We start from the raw sequence: 25,608 nt of genomic DNA on the forward strand, positions 1-25,608 counted from the left end.
TCAGATTCTGGATCTATTTTGAGCTGACAGGGTTTGGTAACAAAATGGATGTGTCCTGTGAGGAAAGGAATTCAAGGGTGAGACTAAGGTTTTGGCCGGGGAATGGAAGGATGGAAAGACCATCTACTGAGAAGAATAAGACTACAAGAGGAGCCTCTTTGGAACAAGAGAAGGCTGGAGGACAGGGGTTTGGTTTTGGGGAGTTTTTTTTGTTTTTTGTTTTTATTGAGGTAAAACTGGTATATAACATTATATAAGTTTCAGGTGTGCATCATTATAACTCAACATCTGTATACCCTACAAGGTGATCACCACCAAAAGCCTAGTTACTATCCATCACCATACAATTGACCCCCTTCACCCATTTCACCCACTGTCCAACCTCCTTCCCCTCTGATCACCACCAATCTGTTCTCTGTATCTATGAGTTTGTTTTCGTTTTTGTTTTTGTTTATGAGTTTGTTTTGTTTTTTTAGATTCCACAGGAATAAAATCATATGGTATTTGTCTTTCTCTGTCTGACTTATTTCCCTTAGCATAATACCCTCAATGTCCATCCATGTTGTCACAAATGGCAAGATCTCATCTTTTTTAGGGCTGAGTAGTATTCCATTGTATATATATACCACATCTTCTTTATACATTCACCCATCAATGGACACACAGGTTGTAGGAGTTTGGTTTTGAACATGGAGATGTTGAGTAGGCAGTTGGATGTTAAGAGTTCAACAGCAAGATCTGGATGGAGACGTAAATTTGGGAGTTGTCAGCATGTAGATAGTATTTAAAGCCATGAGACCAAACGAGATCACCAAGGGAGTGAGTGTAGACAGAGGAGAGAAGAGGGCCAGGTGCTGAGCTCTGGGATGCTCCACCACGTAGAATGGGGACATGAGGAGAAAACAGTACCAGACATGGATGAAGAGCAGCCAGTGAGTTATGAGGAAGACCAGATGGGTATAGTGTGCCAGAGCTGAGGAAGGAAACTCTTTGAAGGAACAGGGAGTGATCCACTTCTTAAATGCTTCTGATAGCTCAAGTAAGATGAACCCTAAAGAGCTGGCCACTGGGTCCGGCAACATGGGAGTTATTGGTGACCTTAACAGGAGCACAGCTGGTGGAGTAGTGGAGGAGAAAGCATTCATGGAGTGTACTCATGAGAGAACAGGAGATGAATTGCAGACAGTAAGTGTAGCCAACTTTTTTAGAGAAGAATTGCAGTCAAGGGAGCAACAGCTGGGCCAGGAGCTGAAGGAGAGCATGAAGGTTGAGAGAACAGGGTTTTGTTTTGTTTTGGTTTGTTTTTATTGTTTTAATGGTAGATGGGAGAAACTGTAGCACATTTGCATGTCAATGGACTGCTCACTGGGGAAGGAAAAAAATTGATGATGCAGGCAAAGGAGCAGAGAACTGCTGACTGCAACAATGTCCTCAAGGAAGCCAGAGGGGATGGAATACCGGGCACTAGTAGAGGGGTCTTGGAGATGCAGACTGTTCATCTATAGAAATGGGAGAGGAGACAGAGGATGTGGACACAGACGCAGGTGCAGGTAGGTGGCAAGAGTGACCTTTCTAATTCTTGCTGTTCTGATGGGTGAAAAGTGGTATGTCATTGCTGCAGGGAAAGGTGATGACTGGGGCTAACATCCTTAATAACACGGATCCGGCTTAAAAGAAGAATTGGTGTCTCTCAACTACTTGTGCATCTTTCTTTCCAGGAGCAGGAGTCTGGTTTCTCCCTGAGTGTTTCTCCGTCTCTATGTCTTTGTAGCTCTTCGCATTTCCTCTGTCCTCTACCCATCCACCCTGTCCTTCTATCTCTGTGTATTTACCCCTTTGTTTCTTTCTCTGTCTCCTCCTCCCTTCAGGTTTGCATTGTGGCCTCTCCCCCAGGCCTGGGTGTGGGGCCAACTTTCTAGTCCCAGCCAGCACTTCCAACCAGAACTTCAAGTTTCTGCTTGACAAAGAACCCCATTTTGAAGCCAAGCTAGGGTGGGGCATCCAGGAACCTCGGGCTACCTCCATCTCTCAAGCTTTACTTATTTAACGAGCACATTTGTGGCCCTTGGTCCGCGCCAGGCTCTCATCTGGGCACCTTCAAATATTAACTCATTTAACCCTCCTTTACAAGGTAGCTGCTGTCGATAGCTCCATCTTGCAAATGAGACACTGAGGCACCGAGTGGTCATGTCACTTGAACTCAGGCAGTCTAGCTCCAGAGTCTGAGCTCTGAACCACTAGGAACACCTCATCTTTTTTCTAGTCCTTTCTTCTTTCTCCTGCCCTGCTCTTTGTGGGGGGACAGTACTCCTGGATTTGGTCCAGTTGGTGTGTGACTTTCAGCAGCTCACTGCCCTCCACTCCAGTTGCCTTATTGATCAAGTGAGGGGGGAATGCACCCAACTCTCTGTGAATCCATGAACTCACTTCAATGAGAATCAGCCAACCTAAGTCCTGGCCAATCAGAACCCCTAGTATCATCATTGACCTGCTACTCACTTTTTAGCAAAAGCCAAAGCCAGCCACCCCCACTCCAGGTTCCAACCCTTCCCAAATGAGAAAGGTTTTTCTGGAAGCATGGACCCAGGCCACAAGAGGGCACAGCTACCCTGACTTCCCATACAAGCCTGTCACCTTACTCAATCTGGCATCCTCCCTCCTGCCACTCGTCTGAACCCAACTCTACTCAAAAAGAGTGAACTCAGTGCCCACTCTGGGTCCAGCCCTGGGATGTGGGGTGGTTTCAAGGTGGAGAAGGACAGTGGCCTTTCTCTCACTTTGAGAGGGGCTCACAGCTATGACCCAGCCCACTCCCACCAAAACCCTACCCTAGCACATAACATTCAATCTCACGTCTAGTCCTCACTATCAGTGTCAACCCACGACACCAACTCAACCGTATTTCAATACCTCCCCATCTAAAACCTCAACTTGGCACCATCTCCAGCCCCAACCCAACAGGACTCTATCAACAACCTTATCCCCAGATCCCTCCCATCTACACTCCAATCCTACCCCCAAAACCAACTCCAACTCCCTCCTCTCCCCATATCCATTCTCCTCCCCAAACTCACTTGCATTCCCAGTGCTGTGATGACCATCAGACCCATCCTAAACCTGAGCACAAACTTTTAGTCCTAGAATAGGGAAAAATTGTGAAAGACTTTAAGATGGACCCAATAGGTGTCTTGGATGGAAAACTAGATGAGTTATCTGATTTTATGAGGTCTCTGCTTCTTTTACTGTCTTTGAGCTACTTTGCAACTCTATAAATTATAGATAGCTGATAGCAATGCAAATAATTCTCGTCCATAACCGTGCAAATGAGTTTTGTCAGGTGGAAGTACATTTCCCTCCCCTCCATATAGAATAAGCCAGTATTGCATCTATCTATAAATTCATTTCGACATTCCTTATTGCTTACACATGTGTGGTTCTTCGTAACATCTTGCTAGTTCCATCATTTATTAATGAATCAAAATAAAATCTTTGACATGTTCATTTTAAATATGTAGGAGAGTCATGGTTAGACCCTTCCAAAATATATGTCTTTTAACACTAGTTTTGATCCCTACATCCAAACGTTAACTCCCCCAGTACGGACCATACCAGTTTTGATGTGAATCCTCACTCCTTCCATCTCAACCCTTTAACCTCGTTGTGACACCACTGCTCTCTCTCCTTCCAGACTTTATCTCGTCCCCATCCATGGCTTTCTTCCAAATTCTGACCCCACCTCTGTCCTCCCTAATCCTTAATCCTGCCCCCTCCACCCCAGATTAACTCTCGGTCCCACCCTGTCACAGTTCCAGGAGCCGCCTATTCATTCCCAAAACACCACTTCTTCCTGCTTCCTCTTCCCCCCCATCCTGGCCCCCAGAGCTTTCCAATTCCCCCTTTTCTCCACCTACGGCCCCCGTGGACTCCCTGAACCCATCTGGCCCTGTTCCTAAAAGGCCATTGGTCCAAAATATTGCTTTCCCAGGCCCAATCCCTGCCCCCATCCAAATCCAAGACGGGTGATTTATACCCACCTATCTGAAGATTCCCTTCTTGTGCCTGATGGTTGGGGAGGAGGAAACAGTAGAATACATTTGGGCGTCCTTGTGTTTTTCAGAAGAAAAAGGGCTGGAATTGGAGTTGGAGCTGGAGATGAGGCTGGGGACTGATATTTGGATGTGTTAGGTTTGGTGTTGAGAGATAAATTTGAGATAATTGTTGATGGGACTGGATGATGGGACTGGATTTGAGGGATAGGCTGGTGGTAAGGGGTGTGGTTAGGATTAGGTAGGTATATGGAAATAAGGTGGAAAATGGCCATCTGGGTGGAATATGCACGGGGCTGGAGTGGAGATCAGAAAGTGGGATGGAAAATGTGTTGATGTTAGGGCAGGTCATGGGGATTTGGAGTGGGTTTGGCCTGTCCCCTTCCCTCTAGGTGGGTCCTGCTGCCTGAAGATTCACAGTGGGTTCAACGCGGGCTTGGGCAGGCCCGGATCTAGGTCCCAGCTTGTCCTGGAAGCTCCGCCCCCAGCGGAGGGCCAAGCCCAGGCTGGGGGGTGCCTGGTGACAGCTTGCCGAGCCATTGGGGGTGGAGAGGGGGAGGCCAACAACAGGGAAATGCTGAGGGCGCTGGGGGAGGGAGTTCAGGGGTTAAAAGCCATGGGTCCGGGCTGAAGTTGGAAGCAGTTGGCGGCAGAAGCTCTTCACCCGGGCCCCTCGCCGAGGTAGGGTCCGCCAGGGGCGGGGGCGGGAGCGTTGGAGGGAAGGAGGCAGGAGAGGAAGGAGAGGAGAGGAGGGAAGGGAACAGAGGGAGAATAGCTGAGTCAGGGAGATAGAGAGGGGAGCCAGAGGCTCAGTTACAGAGAGAGAAATCTGCAGAGATGGAGAGAGGTGAAGCACGCAGAAAGATAAGAACCTCCGTTTGAGACCAGGTGTCCCTACCGACCCTAAGAGAGGGCACTGGGGACGCAGAAGGGGGAGGGAGGGGCAGGAGGGCGGACCGAGGACCTAGCTCCCTGGGGGGCAGGGGTGGAAGGGCTGGCCACCTGGGATGAGGGACAGCAAGCAGGTGTCCTAGGGGGGTGCACACCGCCCCCCCCCACCTCGTTACTGGGCCCCCCCACCGAGGATAAGTTTGGAAAGGGAATGCAGATTCCAGAGTCAGAGTTCTCAGTGCAGGAGAGGAAAAATTCAAGACTGAGAAGTGCAGGAGCAGAGGTGGGGGGGCGTCCAGAGATGGGGGATCTAGCCAGCCCTTAACACCTCCTTCAACATCTCAGGCCCGCCCACCCCGGAGTCGCCATGTGGCCCCTGGCCGCTATGACCGCCTTCCTGACCGTGACCCTGTCAGGTGGTAAGAATGCGCGGGGAATGGAGGCGGGGTGGCCACTCCGGACAATGGTAGGAGGGGTCAGGCCGAGGGGAGGGGGCGTGGTAGCCTCGAGCTCCGCCCCTTGCCCACTCAGGCCGGTCCCGCGGGATGGCCCTGACAGCTTCCTGCTTATCCTTGCGTGACCTGGTTTTCCGGCTGGGGTCAGCCCACTCTCCCCACCGACCCCAGACCCTTCCCAGGGGCATCCCAGCCCAGCTGGGCACCCACCACTATTTTTAAGTCTTCTGGATCTTCCCCGCCAGCCCCTTCCCTGGGTGTCCTACTCAGCACTGGAGAGCCCACCCTCCAATCGCTACCCCATAGCAGCCCCTCCCACATTCAAGGCCTCTCTGCGAGTTAGAGGAGACAGACAGACAACACGGGTTCAAATCCTGATGCTGCCACTCTGAGCAAGTAACTTAGCTTCTTTCTTTCGTCTGTAAAATGGGAACATTTAAGTCCTTACCTCAAAGGGTTGTTGTGAATATTAAAATGAGATAATGCATATCAGGTGCTCAGTGTGTGGTAGGTAGCAAGGATTGGAAAGCTAGTCATTATTACTTTATTAGTAGTGCAGTCGTGTCCCACTTAAACGACTTTCAGTCAAAGATGGACTGCATATACAATGGTGGTCCCATAGGATTAGTCCCGTATAATCTAAGTACCACAAACGATGTAGGTTTGTGTAAGTACTACAGGTGAGGAAGAAATTTTCCTCTACCCTTCTAGTTTCTTCTAACTGGTCTAAGAATTAAATTGACATGAGACAAATTAATAGGAGAAAAACAAACAAAAGTTTAATAACATGTATACGTGGGAGAAACCCAGGAAAACCCAGTAACTCTCCAAAATGGCTGAAGCCCTCACCTTAAATACCATCCTCAGCTAAAGACAAAAGAAGATGTTGGGGGGCCAGCCCGGTGGCAAAAGCGGTTAAGTGCGCGCACTCTGCTGTGGCGGCCTGGGGTTCACCGGTTCGGATCCTGGGCGGACACCAATGCACCACTTGTCAAGCCATGCTGTGGCGGCGTCCCATATAAAGTGGAGGAAGATGGGCATGGATGTTAGCCCAGGGCCAGTCTTCCTCAGCAAAAAAAAAAAAAAAGAAGAAGAAGAAGAAGAAAATGTTGGAGGTGGGGAGAGTCAGGGACTTCAAAGGGAAGGAAGGCAGTTGAAAAGGAGCAGATGTTTGGAAAACAAGTGTTTATTTGGCCACACAGAAACAAAAACACAGAGAGGAGCCCAACATACAGGCTTTTCTAGGTTCCTCCCTGTCTGCTACCTAGTTCGTGTGGTGCTAAGATGATAGCTCACTTCCTGAGACAGGTTTTTTAATCTGAATTCTTTTAGACAGTTAAGGGGGCAGGAACAAGAAAAACTTTCTGAGTTTTTTGTTTCTTAAAAATAATCAGCCTAAAATAGTCCTCATGTTAGAGACACATTTTGTTTTGTTTTGTTTTTAAAGATTTTACTTATTTATTTTTTCCCCCCAAAGCCCCAGTAGATAGTTGTATGTCACCGCTGCACATCCTTCTAGTTGCTGTATGTGGGACGCGGCCTCAGCATAGCCGGAGAAGTGGTGTGTCGGTGCGCATCCAGGATCCGAACCCGGGCCGCCAGCAGCGGAGCGCGAGCACTTAACCGCTAAGCCACGGGGCCGGCCCATAGAGACACATTTTGTGATGGCAAATTTCGTTCCCCTTCAGTACGCTCTACGATGTTCGTGCAATGACGAAATCGCTTCACAGCACATTTCTCGGAATGTATCCCCATCGTTAAGTGACACACGACTGTGTTCTCTCTCTATTCTTAGCCCTTTCTAGAACCTGCTAGTTTGTTTTTCCGTTAATCCTTGGGGTGACCTGAAACCTATCTGATTCCACCCAGAGTTGGTCGCCAAAGATTCCTTTTCTCTCATTTAAGCTCCTTTCCCTGCCTTTGCAGACAAGTTCTCTGGAAACCCCATTCGTGCATCATTTATTCATTCATTCTTTCAACAAATAGCTGTTGAGCAAAAACACAGTTCCTGCTCTCAGCACCCAGAGCCTAGAGGGAATGGATGCAGACGTTATTCAATTACCCAAATAATTAGTTAATAATTAGTTACAACTGTGACATGAAGTGACATTGTCAAGGAGCCTAGAGATGTAATGGCTGCTCCTGGCCTGGAAGGAAGGAATTGACCCTTGGGCTGAGACCCAAAGGAGAGAGGGATCTGAGGGCACCTGGCATCCAGCACCACCTTTGGCCTGAAGGTGGGGTGGCTTCTCTCCTTTGGCGACACTCCCAGGACTTGTGCCCATGACCTGAGCCCCTCCTGTGTGTCACGCCCTGAGCTAGGAGCTCCACACGCATCCTCTTGTGGAATCCTCAGTGGTCTTATGAGGTAGGTGCACTATAATTACTCCAGTTTTACAGCTAAAAAAAACCCCAAAACTCTGAGATAGTAGAGTCCAGCTCCAAAGACACCAACAGTGCCTGAGTCAGGATCCTAATCCACGCCGCCTGCCCTGTCCCCCACATCCTGGACTTTACGCCCTGGCAAACCATCTTCATTATTTTGGACATAATGGTCTGCTTAGAGTCAATTCTTTTCTTTTTTTTCTTTGCTTAAAGGATATTAAAAGTGAGTTTAGGGGCAGGCCCCGTGGCTTAGCAGTTAAGTGCGCGCCCTCCGCTACTGGCGGCCCGGGTTTGGATCCCAGGTGCGCGCCGACGCACCGCTTCTCCGGCCATGCTGAGGCGGCATCCCACATACAGCAACTAGAAGGATGTGCAACTATGGCGTACAACTATCTACTGGGGCTTTGGGGAGAAAAAGGGAAAAAAAGGAGGAGGATTGGCAATAGATGTTAGCTCAGGGCTAATCTTCCTCACCAAAAAAAAAGAAAGAAAAGTGAGTTTATATCACTGTCCTAAATGGAAAACAGCCTACTTTTCCATTACCTATCAAAAAGGTAAGAGAGAAAAATAAATCTCACACAATGAAACAAAAACAATATGTTTATTGGGTTGGACCACCTGAAATTACCAACAGTTGATCCTTTTTGACCTCCCCCAAAACAATGATTGCAGATGGTTCAAATCAACAAATTTTAGGTTGCTGGACAAAGGCTTCTACTTCCTCCTGGTTTTAAAAAGTGAGCTCAGTGAGGATTAGAGAGGTGTTAAGAGCCTATTAGCACCATCATGAGACTTTCCCCTTAACAAAATCAGGATTGAAAGAGAACTGGATGATGATTTGGTTTCTGAGGGTGCAATCTGACGTTGCTCACACTTCATCTCTGTACCACCTAAAATGACCTTGTGCCCACCATGACTCCCGGCCCCAACTCTGAGAACCACTGGGCTAATCCCACCATTTATGTAGGTGGGGAAGCTGGCCCAGGGAGAGGGGACCTGCTGGCCACAGAGCTGGGGACCCCCGTTATAGTTAATAATAACAGTTCCCACTTACTGAGTGCTTTCTCTGTGACAGGCGCTGTGTGTGTCTTAGATGTAAGATCTTGTTGAATCCTACAACTGCCCCATGAGAGACGAAACTATGACTTTTCCTACTTTACAGCTGAGAAAACTGGGGCTGGTGACTCGTATGGGATCATGGCACATTCAGGACTGGACTTTCTCTGTCCCTTTGTCAACTGCTGTGCCTCCAATGCCAGGCATAGTGCCTGCCACACACAACCTTCATTGGTTGAGCACCTACTGTGTGCCAGACACTGTGCTAGGTACTGAGGATGCAGCACTGAATAAAGCAGTTAAGCGCCTGTTGTCAGTAGGGTTTACAGTCAAGATGGGGACATTACAAAAAACATAAATGGGAACAAATAGAAAAAGAAATGAATAGTGATTGTGGCACTGATGAAAATCAACTGGGGAGATATAAGAGGGAATGACTGGGGAGCTAGGAGGGGTGATATTAGACCGGGTGCCCAGGGATCAGGGATGGCTTTAGATTCTGAGTGCCACCGAGTAGAGTATTTCATACATATGTATTATGTTCTATGACTGCACTGTCCAATATGGTGGCCTCTGGACATGTGGGACTTTTGAGCATTTCAAATGTGACTGGTGTGATTGAAGAAATGAACTTTTTATTTCATTTTAGTTAGTTCAAATTTTAATAGCCACATGTGGCTAGTGGCTACCATATTGAACAGCACAAGTCTCGAGAAAGAACTGTCCAGAAAGAGGAAGCAGCAAGTATCAAGGGTCTGGTGTGCTTGAAGAACAGGTCCATGAGTCTGGAACTGAGTGAGTGAAGAGGAGAGAGGTGGGAGATGGAGCCAAAGAGGCCAGCAAGGGTCAGAAGCTCCAGAGTCCTGTGAACTGAATTTGGGTGTAGCTAGTCTGTGGATGGTATTGAAAGCCATAGAGGCACCCTTAAATATGTGTTGAAAGGATGGATGGTTGGATGGGTGGATGGGTGGATGGGTGGATAGATGAATGGATGGATGGGTGGATGGACAGGTGGATGGATGGATGGATAGGTGGATGGATGGATGGATGGATGGATGGATGGATGGATGGATGGATGGATGGTTGGATGGATGGATGGATGGATGGTTGGATGGATGGATGGATGGATAGGCGGATGGATGGATGGATGGATGGACGGATGGATGGATAGGTGGATAGATGGATAGATGTATGGATACTGCCTAGGTAGGTAGATATGTAGGGACGGCTCACTTCTACATCCTGAAATCCATCCCCATGGTGGAATGAGAGAGAAAATGCAGATGGGGAGAAAATCAGCCTTCTGCTTACCTATCAGAACCATCCTCATTCCATGTACTCTTCTTTTAACCCCAATGGAGGGTTTGGCACTTCTACGGAAAAGAATGTCACCTCTTTGTCCTGACTCATCTCCACTACATAGAAAATGGCAACTCCTAGAGGCCAACAAATGAATCATCAGTTCCTGGTTACCCAGAGCAAAATTCTGACCCTCTCTCCCCGCCCAGGAACCACAACTCCAGGCCTCTTCTCCCTGGACCCCAATTCTCTAACATTTCTCTTCTTCACCAGGCATCTCTCAAGAGTTTCCCAAGATTCTCAACAACACCAATGGGACCAGTGGGTTTCTCCCTGGTGGCTACACCTGCCTCCCCCATTCTCAGCCCTGGCAGGCAGCCCTACTAGTGCGAGGGCGGCTGCTCTGTGGGGGAGTCCTGGTCCACCCCAAATGGGTCCTGACTGCCGCACACTGTCTCAAGGAGTATGTGGGGGCCAGGGGAGCATGGGACGTGGATAAGTGTGGGAGTGGGGTGCTGGGTGGGGTGGGTTTGGATTTGAAGATGAGGTTGGAGTTAGGGTTGGGTGGGTACGAGAGTGAGAATGAGATTTGGGGTGGAGATACGAGAGTTGGGTGTAAAAATGGAGTCCAAGTAGAGGATTTGGATGGGATTGGAGTTGAGGATGTGGAAGGAGATGTGTTTGGAGATGAGGAAGGTGGGAAGTGGAAGAGGCTGGAGCTGGGATGGGGATAGAGATGGGCTCATCCTCTCCTCTAACCACCACTTTCCTATACCCACAGCAAGTACAGAGTTTACCTGGGCAAGCATGCTCTGGGGCATGTGGAGGCTGGAGAGCAAGTGAGGGAGGTAGTCCATTCTATCCCCCACCCTCGATACCAGATCAGCCCCACCCACCTGAACCATGACCACGACATCATGCTTCTGGAGCTGCAGTCACCAGTCAATCTCACGAGCCACATCCGCGTCCTGCCCCTCTCCCACAATGACGGCCTCCCCCCAGGCACCTGCTGTCGGGTGTCTGGCTGGGGCACCACCACCAGCCCCCAGGGTATGAAACCACACAAGTGGCCTGAGGTCTCACAGAGAATGGGCAGAGATGGGAGGGTAGGTTGGAGGAGGATTCTTTATATATAAAAATATAAGTATATATAGTTATACATTATATATGTGATATGTATATAATATGTAAAGATATATCTCAGGGCCGGCCCCGTGGCTTAGCGGTTAAGTGCGTGCCCTCCACTACTGGCGGCCCGGGTTCGGATCCCGGGCGCGCACCGATGCACTGCTTCTCCGGCCATGCTGAGGCCACGTCCCACATACAGCAACTAGAAGGATGTGCAGCTATGACATACAACTATCCACTGGGGCTTTGGGGGGAAAATAAATAAATAAAAATTTTAAAAAATAAAAAAAATAAAGATATATCTCCTATATAAATATAAAAATATAAATTTATAAATATAAAGCTATATATGTTATATATCATACATAATGTATAGTTATATCCTTTATTTGAATATATAAAGTTATATATGTTTTATATATTATGTATAATATATAGTTATATATGTTCTTTAGATAAATGTATAAATTTATAAAATATGTAAAAATATATAAATATGTAAAAATGTACTATATAATATATATACGTGATATATTTATATAAATATACATAATTATAGACCTGTGGATAAATATGCAAATTATATTATATAAATTAGATTTTTCTAAATTATAGATGATCTATTTGTGTATTTATTTAAATATACTTATAAAGAAGATGTTATATACATTCTAAATATATTTAAATATAAATATTTATAATTTAGAAAGTAAATTTAATTTATTGATAAGTATGTTTATTAAATATAATAAAATATAAATAAATATATCCCTTGTATAAATTATATATGAAGATAAAGTTGGTCTCTATAGCAACAAGCGCTCTTTGTATCTCCATAGTAGTCTCTAGCTGTCTCCCAGTCTCGTTTCCGTATCTGTCTCCCAACATGCCCCGTCTCTCTAACCACGGCTCTGTCCTACTCTCCCACATCTCTCTCCATGCTCCTCGTGTTTTCCCCATCTCCACTTCTCTATCTCTCACCGTCTCTGTCTTCCTATTTCTTCCAGCTCTTTCTCTTTCCCCATCACTCGCTCCACCTCTCTCCTCATCTACCTCCCCATTTATCTCTCTTCCCTCCCAGTTACCTGCCCCATCCCTCTCCATCTTTCCCTCCACTTTTCTCCTCATCTTTCCTTCCACCTCTCCCCCCATTTCCACATTACTGTCTCTTCCATCACTTCCCCCATTTACATATCCCATCTCTTCCCCCATTTTTCTACCAACTCTCTGCCCATCCAAATCCCACCCCGTAGCCTACCTGAGCAGATGTGCTTAGACCTTCCTCTCCCTCCTCCCCAGTGAGTTTCCCTCAAACCCTGCAATGTGCCAACATCCAGCTACGCTCAGATGAGGAGTGTCGTCAAGTCTACCCAGGGAAGATCACACCCAACATGCTGTGTGCCGGCGCAAAAGAGGGTGGCAAAGACTCCTGTGAGGTGAGGCCAAAGGGGTGGTGGGTTGCCACGGGCCAGGATGGGAAGCCAGAATGGAGGTGTGAAAAGATGCTTGGGGGAAAATATTTTAGCTTCCAGCCTTGGGGGAACGAGTCTTTGTAAGGTGAGATGTTCCCTAGCATAGGAGATCAAGATGAAAAGGGAGTACTCATGGCTGGCAAAGATAATTCATGTTAAGCCTGGGCTTTGATTGACAGTGGCTGCCCGGATCCTTGTGTCAAGATGCATAAAGATTGGGATTCTTTTGGTTGCAACTGACAAAAACCCAACTCAAACTGGCTTAAGCAAAACACTGGCTTTTGTAACTGAAAAGTCCACGGGTGTCTTGCTTCATCCATGGATGGATCCAGGTGCACAAATAATGTGTTGAGGACTCTGTGCCCCTTTAACTCTCAGCTATTCTCTCTTCTGTTTTGGCTTCATTCTCAATTAAGCTCTTCCTATGCAATAGCAAGATGGCCCCGGCAGCTTTGGGCTTACGTCCCACCCTCTAAGCAACACCATTGGAAAGAGAGAACATCTCTTTTCCTATAGTTTACATAAACATCTTGAGCATGATTCTCACTAGACTGATTGAGTTTTGGTTCAGTGGGAAAGAGTATGATAATGAATTAATGATGTGTACCTTATCAATTAGTAATGTTTGCCCCAGGCCCAGGGGAAGTGGACATACACGTGTGTTGCATACTCTACCCAGATGTGGTTGGGTTAATTCAATAGTAAGACCGCAGGGAGAAACCATAAAGCCAAAGCAGGGCCGGGGGGACAGGGAGTGCAAGGTGGGATTTGGTGCCAGGGAACCAAAAACGTGTGTATGAGGTAAGCTGTCGCCACTTTATTAAGACTGAGGAACAGGAAAACAGGGAGAGACACAGAAGTGTCTGTCTGTCTCTGTCTTTCTGCTTCTCTCTTCCTGTCTCTCTGTCCCTCTGTGTTTGTCTTCTTATCTCTGTTTCTCATCCCTGTATCTCTGTTATTGTCTCTCACCCTCTCTCCATATTCCTCTGTCTCTTTATATCTGCCTCCATGGGTGTCTCTCTCCATCTTTCACTCTCTCCCCACATGTCCCCATGTCTGCCTTTGTTTAGCCCCAGCGAGGACCCCACTTCTCTCTCTCTCTCCCTGACTCAGGGCGACTCTGGGGGCCCCCTGGTCTGTAACGGAACCCTCTATGGTATCATCTCCTGGGGAGACTTCCCATGCGGGCAGCCCAACCGGCCTGGAGTCTACACCCGAGTCTCTCAATATGTTTCATGGATCCAAGAAACAATCCGACAACAGACAACGCAGAAGCAGAAATGGACGAAGGGCCTGCAGTAAGAGTCAGTTGACTTACCCGCCTTCTTCCTCCCACCATGCGCTCCTTATTTGGTTTGCCCAGTCCTTCTCTGCCTCTCTCAGAGTGCTCCAGTTGAACCAGTGATCCGTGACCTCAAAATGTCCAGTCTCAGCTGACACTCGATGTTTCAAAAGCACTCAGTCACTGCCAACATCATGGTCTCCCAGACGTTGCATCCCAGAAACATCCCAGTCTCCTGAGTGTCCCAACCCAGACAACGTTCCAGATCTCCCAACTGTTTCAACGTAAACCCAGATCGCCATCTGGATGGTCTATCTGCGAAACACTCAAATACCTCCATCAACTCGTCTCAACAATATCCTATGTCCTGTGAACGGACCTTCCTTGACAACATCCCATACCGCTTCAAATATTTATTCTTTGCCAATATTCTAGATCCTTCTACGTTTTGTACTCAAGAAGGTTCTGGACACCCGTGACATTTCATCCTGAAAATGTTCTCTAATGCTCCAAATCTTCTGCCCCAACAACATTCTGTGCACCTCTGAGTGATTCATCACAGCTCACGTTGGATCCTAATAATGGTTCATTCTCGCATAGTTCTGGGTCTCCCAAGTGTCCCATCCCTACCTACGTCCCATGTTCTGTCAATATCCAGCCTCTGCCAATATTCGGTCTCTGAATCCCCATGTCCGTTAAAGACCACCAGCACTCTAGACTCTAGAGTGATGGGGTTCAGTACCCCAAGGTGTCTCCCTTCCTGGACCCTATTGTCAACCAAATATTCTGTCCTTTTATCTCCTCCATGAACATCCCTTTTCAATGCTCCGTGCTGTTTCTTCTTTGCCCACGATCCCAAACTACAGTGGTTAAATGCTCAAGCCACTGGAGTCCCTGCTTTGAATAAGTCGTAAAACTCACCACCTCTGTTTTCTCATCTGCAAAATGGGGCTCATTTCTTCATAGCATTGTTACAAAGATGAACGTTGAGCGCTTACCACTATTATTATTTGCATGGTTTCCTGTAAAATATTACCTTAGGATATCAATAACAACCCCTCAGATTTGCAGAGTGTCCAAAAAGTGTTGCATTCATTTATTTTTCTCGGTGGACATTTATTTGGTGCTGACCATGTGCAGGCACTCTCCTAGGTGTTGGTAAATACAATTTTGTTTACTTATTCAACAAATGTTGGTACCTATCATGAGCCAGTCACCATTGCAGACACAGGTGGTAAACAGTGAATTAAACAAAAACTTCCGCCCTTGCAGAGCTTACATTCTTTTCGGGGAGACTAGCGATAAAAAAGATGAATAAGGAAATAGACTGTCGGGCTGCCCCGTGGCATAGTGGTTAAGTGCGCTCGCTCAGCTTTGGCGGCCCCTGGTTCACAGGTTCAGATCCTGGGTGTGCACCGACGCACTGCTTGTCAAACTATGCTGTGGTGGCGTTCTATATAAAGTAGAGGAAGATGGGCACAGATGTTAGCCCAGGGCCAATATTCCTCACAAAAAGGGAAGGATTGGCAACAGATGTTAGCTCAGGGCTAATCTTCCTCACATACACACACACAAAAGAAATAGACTGTCAGGTGGCAATATATGCCAGGGCAAAAAATGAAGCAGGGTTGAAGGAGAGGGAATACTGGTTTGGAGAGAGTGGATGGAGTTGCTATTTTATTTCATTATTTTTTTTTATTTATTTATTTTTTGGAGCTGCTATTTTAAATAGGATGGTTTGGGAAGAAGACTCGACTGAGATGGTGACATTTAAAGAAAGACCAAAAGGATGGAGGGAGGGAACCAGGTGCATATATGCGGAGCAGATAGTATACCCCAAGGGGAGAGTATGACGAGTGCAAAGGCCCTGAGGCAGGAAGCTCCCTGGTCTGTCTGAAGACCAGTGAAGAGGTTGGTGTGGAAGCAATTGCAATAGCCCAGGCCAGAAATGAGGGTGCCTGGACTGGGTGATATCATCAGAGGAGTTAAGAGGTCAGATTCTGGGGCCGGCCCCGTGGCGTAGCGATTAAGTGCGGGTGCTCCACTGCTGGCGGCCCGGGTTCGGATCCCGGGCGCGCACCAATGCACTGCTTGTCTGGCCATGCTGAGGCCGCGTCCCACATACAGCAACTAAAAGGATATGCAGCTATGACATACAACTATCTACTGGGGCTTTGGGGGAAAAAAAAAAACAATAAACCTGTATTCTAAAAAAAAAAGAGGTCAGATTCTGGATCTTTTTGAAGGAATTGTTAGTGTCTGCTGATGTCAGATGGAGAATGCGAGAAAAGGATAGTCGAGGATGACTCCAACGCTTTGCCCTGAGCAACTGGAAGGATGGAGTTGCCATTTACTAAAATGGGGGGACTCTGGGAGGAACAGGTTTGCAGGGAAGGGTCAAGAGTCTTTGTTTTGAACTGTTTATTGGACAGCCAAGTGGCAATAAACTCTGCCCTCAGGGGGTTTACAGAAAACAAACAAATACACTAAATAACTGCAGATTGATGATTTCTATGTGTTAATAAATGTAGCCCATGAAGGATATAAACAGGGTTTTGTGTTAGAGAATTAGGGGAGAAGGCTATTTTCAGTGAGGTGGTCAGGGAGGGCTTCTCAGAGGAGGTATTGACATTTGGCTGAAGATCCTAAAAGATGGGAGGGAGCCACTTTTGCAAAAAGTGGGGTAAATATCCCTGAAAAGGGGTGTCACGGGGGCAAAGTCCCTGAGTTGAGCTTATTCCAGGATCTTTGGGGAAGGCCAGTGAGACCACAGAGCAATGATGACAGGAGTTCCTCAGCAGGGATTGCGATTGGAGGATTCAGCTGGAGCCAAATATGCAGGATCTTTTTAGGCAGTGGGACAGAGCTTTGTCCTTCCAGTGTGATGGCAAGCCCCTGAGCAGTGGTGAACAGGGGAAGGATCCTATCTGAGATCATATCCTCCCTCTGGATGTTGGGTGGGAGGTAAAGACAAGGGAGCAGGGGCTGTGGAAGCAAGGGAGGCCAAGCTGGAGTTGACTGTAGTGATCATGTGGGCAAGGGCAGGGCCATGGCTTGGGCCAGGAGAGATGAAAAGATGCGGATGGGTTGGAGAGAGTTTGCAGTAACATCAATGCAACTTAGTGACACAATCGATTCTTATTAGTCACGGTAGTTACATTCTATAAAGTCACTGCCAGCCCTGAGTTAGCAAATGTCGAACCACTGCCCTTAGGGGAAACACAGTTGCAGGTTCCTGCAAGCCTCTGGTCACGTTCCTGTCAACCAATGAATAGATAACCTTGTTTCATTTGTATTTCTGTTTAAAGACACTTAGTCTAATATACATCATTGATTGACTCACATTGAATTCACAGCCAACAGCCCTATAACTCGAGCGTGAAGGAAGCTCGTCTAACACATACTTTTTCTGCAAGGCACATCCCTGCACTTAGGAATACTGGACAGCGCTTCAGTGCTATGCTCGGTGGGGCGGGGGTGGGGAGGCATTTAAAACAATGAAATCATCAAGAAAAAGCACAAAAATGCAAAAAAAAACAGTGGCACCAAGTTGACCATGAAAAGGACACTTGTTTGCAGATTGAGAGCTGAACCGAGAAGGCAAAGCATTGCTTTCTTCAACCTCAGCTGAGAACGTGCTGTCAGTGCAAATAACCAATAACCATCCTATAGATAGGAGACAGAAGGGGAATTTTGCTTGATCTGGGGAGGCAGTCTCCACCAAGGGAGAAAGCGTTCCGGAGAAACGTGGTTTGCAGCATGATTATATAATGTCTCACAATAAAGAACATACATCAAGCATGACAGGGATACATTTTTTCAAAATCACAAGGAGATATTTTGCTGTGGTTTGGCACGTACACAGCAGGCCAACTTGACCCTGGTTTCTAGGAAGAAAAACTTATCTTCAAAAGAGTCCTGGTATTGACGTCAGAGAGCATCCTTTCCTTGTGGATAGTGAGGTAAAGCAGATGTACAGTGTCTGTTTGTCAGGCCATAAATCAGGTTGCTCTGGTTAAAATAAAATTCAGACCAAGTTAGGTTTAAACCAGAATAGCGTCCTCACACGCCTTAGTATTTTAGATTTCTCTTACGTTCATGCACATCAGGTGACTCAAACTTTTCACCACTCTGTGCATGTCTGTGAATGACCGCGAAAGCCCTGTGATCATTGGTTTGGGTGTATTGATAGATCTTAGTGAGTAAGTGAATTCACAAATTTGGAATCCGTGAATAATGAGGATCAACTATATACGTAGGGGTGAAGGTGAGGCACGTGTCAAGGATGATTGATCGTCCCTGGTTCCTACAAAGGGAGACTGGAATTTGGTGTTTAGAAGCACAGAGGTTGGAGTCCAAATGATCTGGTTAGGGATTGAAGGATCTTTATCTTTTGGGAGCCTCAGTTTCCTTATCTGGTAGGTTGACCTTAAACAAATAGACAGCCAGTTATTTCTCCAGCAAAAATGGGTTTATTCAGGATCAACAAAGAATTCTAGTTTGGGATCTGCAACCATGGTCTGCCACGTGCAAGGTCCAAGCAACAAAGGGAATAGAAACTCTTTGATAGAGGGGAAGAGGATGTTGGGAGGGCTGTTGGAATCAAAGAGCTCATTGGAGGAGACTGGGAGTTCCAAGTGTGGTGGGTTTTCACGGGCTGAGTCAGTCTCTCATTGGCTGAGCTCTTGCTGGGCAAGAAGAGGAAGTCTTTCTTCTTTCTGTTGGGTTGGCCGAGTCATAGGGTGTGAGAGCTCCCCCTTCTGTCTTCTTGACATCATTTTATTTTATTTTATTTATTTATTTATTGTGAGGAAGATCAGCCCTGAGCTAACATCCGTGCTAATCCTCCTCTTTTTGCTGAGGAAGACCGGCTCTGACCTAACATCTATTGCCAATCCTCCTCCTTTTTTGTTCCCCCAAAGCCGCAGTAGATAGTTGTATGTTATAGCTGCACATCCTTCTAGTTGCTGTATGTGGGACACGGCCTCAGCATGGCCAGAGAAGCGGTGCGCCGGTGGGCGCGGTGATCCAAACCCCGGGGCCGCCAGTAGGGGAGCATGCGCACTTAACTGCTAAGCCACGGGGCTGGCCCCTTTGACATCATTTTAAATGAGGTTTCTGTTTATTAATTTTCACAGGTACCAACAGGACCTACTGCTCAGAGCTGTTGGGAGGACTGAATGAAAGATTGGCATTTAAAGGCTCTCCACACAGCAACTTCCCAATCAATGGAGAAGCAGCACGACATAGTAAAGAACCTCGTTTCTGAGGCCAGGCTGCCTGAGTTTGAATCCCAGCCCTGTCACTTATTTAAGCACACGACTTATTCACTTTCTCCATGCCTCAGTTTCCCCATGATTTATTTACTTTTTTAAATTTGTTTTTAAATTTGTTTTTATTGAGGTAACATTGGTTTATAACATTATATAAATTTCAGTTGTACATCATTATATTTTGATTTCTGTATAGATTACATCATGTTCACCACCCAAATACTAATTACAACCCATCACCACACACATGTGCCGAATCATTCCTTTCTCCACCTCCCTCCCCGCTTCCCCTCTGGTAACCACCAATCCAGTCTCTGTCTCTACATGTTTGTTTGTTGTTATTGTTGTCTTCTATTTATGAATGAGATCATGCGGTATTTGACTTTCTCCCTCTGGCTTATTTCGCTTAGCATAATACCCTCAAGGTCCATCCATGTTGCCACAAATGGCTGGATTTCATCCTTTTTCATGGCTGAGTATATATATATATATATATACTATACTATATAGTACTATATACTATAGTATATATACTATATACTATACTATATACTATACTATATACTATATATAGTATATATACTATATACATCTTCTTTATCCATTCGTCCCTTGCTGGGCACCTAGGTTGCTTCCAAGTCTTGGCTATTGTGAATAATGCTGCAGTGAACACAGGGGTGCATATATTTTTACGCATTTGTGTTTCCATGTTCTTTGGATAAATACCCAGCAGTGGAATAGCTGGATCATATGGTAGTTCTATCCTTGATTTTTTGAGAAATCTCCTTACTGTTTTCCATAGTGGCTGCACCAGTTTGCACTTCCACTAGCAGTGTATGCGAGTTCCCTTTTCTCCACATCCTTTCCAACACTTGTCATTTCTTGTCTTGTTAATTATAGCCATTCTGATGGGCATGAGGTAATATCTCACTGTGGTTTTGATTTGCATTTCTCTAATAATTAATGATGTTGAACATCTTTTCATGTGCCTGTTGGCCATCTGTTTATCTTCTTTGGAGCAATGTCTGTTCAGGTCTATTGCCCATTTTTTAATTGGGTTGTTAGTTTTTTTGTTGTTGAGATGCATGAGTTCTTTATATATTTTGGTTATTAGCCACTTCTCAGATATATGGTTTGCAAATATTTTCTCCCAATTATTAGGTTCTCTTTTCGTTTTGTTGATGGTTTCCTTTGCTGTGCAGAAGCTTTTTAGTTTGATGTAGTCCCATTTGTTTATTTTTTCTATTGTTTCCCTTGCCTGGTCAGACATGGTACTTGAAAATATGCTGCTAATGGGGCCAGCCCAGTGGCACAAGTGGTTAAGTGCGCACACTCTGCTGCGGCAGCCCAGGGTTCGCCGGTTCGGATCCTGGGCATTCACCGACGCACTGCTTGGCAAGCCATGCTGTGGCAGTGTCCCATATAAAGTGGAGGAAGATGGGCATGAATGTTGGCCCAGGGCCAGTCTTCCTCAACAAAAAAAGAAGAGGATTGGCAGATGTTAGCACCGGGCTGATCTCCTCACACACACAAAAAAGAATATATGCTGCTAAGACAGATGTCAAAGAGCCTACTGCCTATGTTTTCTTCTAGAAGTTTTATGGTTTCAGGTCTTACATTCAAGTCTTTAATCCATTCTGAGTTAATTTTTGTGTATCGTGTAAGATAATGGTCTACTTTCATTCTTTTGCATGTGGCTGTCCAGTTTTCCCAACACCGTTTGTTGAAGAGACTTTCCTTTCTCCCTTGTATGTTCTTGGCTCCCTCGTTGAAAATTAGCTGTCCCTAGATGTGTGGGTTTCCCATGAGTTAAATGAGTATAACAAGCGTGCTTAACACCAAATGGCTCAAAGACCTAAAAGCAAAAGGTCAAACTATAAAGGTAATAGAAGAAAATGGCAGAGAAAAATTTTGTGACTTGGGGATGAGGAAGTGTTTTTTAAAACTTCAGAAGGACTAACTATAAGGCAAAGCTTGTTTAATTTGATTATATCAAAGTTAAGGATTTCTGTTCAACAAAAGATGCCATGGAGAAAGCAAATCGATGGGCATAGATATCTGCAATCTGTAATATTGATCTGGGGTTGCTATCTAGAATGTGCAAGGAAACCCTGCATATAAATAAGAAAAATGTTAAAGGATATGAACAGGAGATTTGTAGAGGAGGAAACCAAAAAAAAATGATATGAAAAGGTGCACAGACTCTTTAGGCATCTAAGAAATGCAAATATTAATAACATATCACTTTATCAGATGGATTAAAATCTTTAAATAATCCAAGTATTGTCAGGGATGCAGAGACACAGGAACCTTAGTGCACAGCTGGCGTGAATGTAAATTGGTGCAGTTATTTTGGAAAGTAATTTGGCGCTCCTTGATCGAGTTATGTCTGTGCACACCCTAGGATCCAGGAGTTCCACTCCTGGATGTCTATCCTAGAGCAATGATCATGCAGGTCACAAAGGAACAAGTTCAAGGTGTTCCTCACTGAGCTGTTTGCTGTGCTGGGAATTAGAGGAGACCTGGGTGCCCACTATTGGGTGCATGGATGATAGGATGTGGTGAAGACCACCATGGAGGACTATACAGCAGTTAAAAACAACAGACTAGATGTGCACATAGCAACATGAATGGAATCTTAAAGGTATGGTGGGCCGGCCCTGTGGCTTGGTGGTTAAGTGCGCGCGCTGCAATGCTGGTGGCCCGGGTTCGGATCCCGGGTGCGCATCGAGGCACCACTTCTCCGTCCATCCTGAGGCCGAGTCCCACATATAGCAACTAGAAGGATGTGCAGCTATGACATACAACTATCTACTGGGGCTTTGGGGGGAAAAAATAAAATAAATAAAATCTTTAAAAAAAAAAAAAGGTATGGTGCTACCAACCTCAAGGGTGAAAGTTAAAAATACTGACAATACTAAGTGTTGGTGAAGATGTGGGACAGCTGGAACACTTACACACTGCTGATGGCAGTGTAAAATGGCACAACCACTTTAGAAAACTTTTGGCAAATTTCTTATAAAGTTAAACACACTTATGATACGATCCAGAAATTCCACTCTTAGGTGTCTGCCCAAGAGAGATGACGACATATGTCCACACAATGATTTGTATATGAATGTTCTCAGCAGCATTATTTGTAATAGTCAGAAAACTGGAAGCAACTCAGATATTCAGCAACCAGTGAATGAACAAATTGTGGTCTTTCCATATTTTGGAATACTAATTGGCAATAAAAAGGAATGAACAATTGATAGATAAATGCAAAAACATGGATGAATCTGAAAGGCATTGTGCTGGTGAGAGCAACCAAGCATTTATGTAATGTTCTTTAAAAGGCAAAATTTTAGTGGCAGAATGTAGATCAGTGGTTGCCTGGGGCTAGGGCAGGGAGGGGAGCTTTTGCAAAAAGAACTCCAGGCAGGCAGCTTAAGGATGGGGCGATGTTCTATGTTTTGATTTATAGTGGTGGTTACAGGATTGCATCCAATTTCCAAAATTCATCAAACTCAACACTTAAAATGAATGGATTTTATTTTATGTAAATAGTACCTTATTAAAAATGAAAAAAGCATAGTTCTGAGCTCAAAAAAAATTATAATAAGCTATCTACCACAATACCATTGACATAAATTAAAAATACATGCACACAAAGCAATACACGATTTGTAAGAACATATACTAATAAAAAGATATACAACATTGTGAATGTACTAAATGCCACTGAAATGTACACCTTAAACAATTAATTACAATGTGTGAATTTCACCTCAATAAAAAAGCTATGCGACAATACATACAATAGCAAAGATACACAATAATAAGTAGCAAAGGAAACACAATAATAACAACAATAGCAAAGGATATACAATAATAAAACAACAGCAAAAGATACACAATGACCAAGACAATAGCAGAAGAGAATGCGAATAAAATAAATTAGGAAAACAAAAGGGGTCTTATACAGATCACTAAAGATAATGTGCCACTGTCTAATTCAACTCTCTATCTGAGGATTGAGAACTATCTAAATATAGTAATAAACTTTAAAAAAGTAGTTCCTCCTTCAGCGGGCTCTCGGGAGGACTAATTGAGTTACTATGGGAAAAGCACTCAGAACACCTGACACTGAGTGAAATGCTTACTAAGTGGCAGCTGTCATTGGTCTTATTGTTGCTCTTATTGACATAATTGTTATGATGCTCTGTCTCCAAGGCCAGAGTGCCAGAGCAAGCAGCCTTGGATGACAGCTGGGGATTGGGAAGAATGGGAGGCAGCCGCCCAAATCCTTCCTGTGGAAGAAATAATGATGTACCTGAGCTGGAGATTCTGACTGCCAACAACAACTTAATTCAGGAAGGCTGGCCAGGTGGTGAGCTTTCTCAGCCCTCCCTCCTCCCTCTCCAAGAATTTTGGAGCCACCTGCGCTCCTGCCTGTTTTTGCTCAGGGGAATTATAGTAACAATGGAATCCTGTGCTGGAAGGAATTCGCAAGGTTGATAGAGGGAGAGAAGGGGGTGGAAAAGACTGGGATAGAGACGAAAGCAGGCAGGGAGAGGTGTCAGAGGGTTAACAATACTTCCGGCGTTGGCCAGGCATATAAAGCCCTTTCATTTCATTCTCCCTAGACCCCAGTCAGGGAAATGTCAGCTCCCCATTTGACAGAAGTGTAGACCTAGACTAAGGGAAATTCGCCAGTGTGTTGAACCCATCCAGGCTGATGGAGATGCATTCCTGTACTTCTCCAAGAATATTCCCAGAGACATCCCCCTCTAGTCTGGAAGGTCCAAGCCAAATTCAGACACTGCCCCAACTGCATGACCTAGTATAAGGGACTAGGCTGGCTTTCCGGGCAAATGGGGGTAATTGGGTTTTCACCCAATTCCAATGTGTGGGAGTGTGGGAGGGGTTCCCGCACACCACCAAGGAATTCTCGGACACCAGCTGGGTGTCCTCAAATTCAAACTCAATTCTGACACTATCTACCTGGAGATAGCATCAGATCCCTCAGGTTAAGGGCTCCGTCCTACGAGACTGCCCCCCTTCACCTGTTACCTGTGCTTCTGACCAACCTGCTATAGATTAGAGGTTCCCACGACCCCCTCCTTGGGGGTCACAGAACTCAGAGAAATATTTTACTTGTTAGATCACCAGTTTATTACAAAAGGATATAACTCATGAAGGGTCAGATGGAAGAGATGCACAGGGCCAGGTACAGGGAAGGGGTGTGGAGTTTCCATGCTTTCCAAGGGCACCACTCTCCACAAATCTCCACGTGTTCACCAACCCAGAAGCTCTCTGAACTCCATCCTTTTGGGTTTATGGATGCTTCATTACATAGGCAGGATTGATTAAATCATTGGTCATCAGCCATCGATTCTAACTCCAGCCCCTCACTCTTCCCTAGAGGTCAGGGGATGGGACTGAAAACCCCAACCCGTCAATCACATGGTTTGTTTCCCTGGCAACCAGCCTCCATCCTTAGGTGGGGTCCAAAAGTCATCTCATTAACACAACAAAAGACACCTTTGTTGCTCTCATCACTTGGAAAATTCCAAGGGTTTTAGGACCTCTGTGCTAGAAATGGGGACAAAGACAAAATATTTCTTATTATAAATCAGTGTCACAGGGGGCAATGGATATATGAGCCCAAGCTCCCATTCTAACAGGGTCAGTGATGAGAGAAGCAGACGGGTTGTGGGAGGGTTGAGGAGGCAGGAGACCCAGGGCAGGCTTCCTGGAGGAGGGGATAATGAAGGATAATGTTGTAGCTGTCCCACAGAAACAAGGCGGACTCCCCCATCCCAAAGTCTGTTCAGATGTTGAGATTGATGGTGCCACACACACACCAAAGGATCCTTCCTGCCTCTGTGGGGTGACCACACTTGGCACTGTGAGCAGGAGTCTTGACATGACCACCACCTCCAGGGTCTTTCTCATCTTTCTTTGTCCTGCTCATGAACCCTGCTGCCAGCTGGCAGGCATGCATTTTGAGCTGTGCTGCTTGGCACTGCATTTCTTGGGAACTAGGGAGCATTCTTGTAGAGTTAACTGACCTCAGTCAGAAGTTTCGATAGCTGTCGTTCAGGAACGTGGGTCTGGGATTGTGGCCCTCCTTCAAGTGGCCCTGAGTCATGCATCTCCGTGCCTGGACCTATCTGTGTGCCTGCCCTCTCCCTCAACGGTCAACGGAGGGGGGAGTGGTTGGTCTGGGGGATCAGACGGAAAGTTCCAACCCTCTAATCACATGGCTGGTTCCCCTAGCAACCAGCCCCTATCCCCTCCCAAGAGTCACCTCATTAGCATAAACTCGGTAGGGTT

General features: G+C 45.9%; 1 protein-coding gene across 2 annotated transcripts; it reads left to right on the top strand.

The window, feature by feature from the left end:
• The first annotated feature begins 4,622 nt into the window (after positions 1 to 4,622).
• Positions 4,623 to 19,738, top strand: KLK13 (kallikrein related peptidase 13). Of its 2 annotated transcripts, none has more exons than XM_087421273.1 (6): positions 4,623 to 4,727; positions 5,283 to 5,356; positions 10,406 to 10,595; positions 10,914 to 11,182; positions 12,560 to 12,696; positions 19,153 to 19,738. In XM_087421273.1, the coding sequence occupies exons 2-6, from the start codon at positions 5,305 to 5,307 to the stop codon at positions 19,192 to 19,194; spliced, it is 690 nt and encodes a 229-aa protein (XP_087277399.1). In that variant the 5' UTR covers positions 4,623 to 4,727; positions 5,283 to 5,304; the 3' UTR covers positions 19,195 to 19,738. The 2 variants fall into 2 exon arrangements, with proteins under 2 accessions (XP_087277399.1, XP_087277398.1); XM_087421272.1 differs by lacking the exon at positions 19,153 to 19,738 and adding an exon at positions 13,846 to 15,282.
• The last annotated feature ends 5,870 nt before the right edge of the window (positions 19,739 to 25,608 follow it).

This window comes from Ceratotherium simum, chromosome 33 (assembly GCF_057802395.1).
Source record: "Ceratotherium simum simum isolate JZ-2026a chromosome 33, ASM5780239v1, whole genome shotgun sequence".
NCBI classification, from domain to species: domain Eukaryota; kingdom Metazoa; phylum Chordata; class Mammalia; order Perissodactyla; family Rhinocerotidae; genus Ceratotherium; species Ceratotherium simum.

Excerpts from the sequence above, each read along its gene's own strand:
- KLK13 (XM_087421272.1), top strand. The coding sequence starts at position 5,305 with ATGTGGCCCCTGGCCGCTATGACCGCCTTCCTGACCGTGACCCTGTCA. Across the intron at positions 5,357-10,405 it reads GACCGTGACCCTGTCAGGTG|GCATCTCTCAAGAGTTTCCC; the intron begins GTAAGAATGCGC and ends CTTCTTCACCAG. Across the intron at positions 12,697-13,845 it reads GTGGCAAAGACTCCTGTGAG|GGCGACTCTGGGGGCCCCCT; the intron begins GTGAGGCCAAAG and ends TCCCTGACTCAG.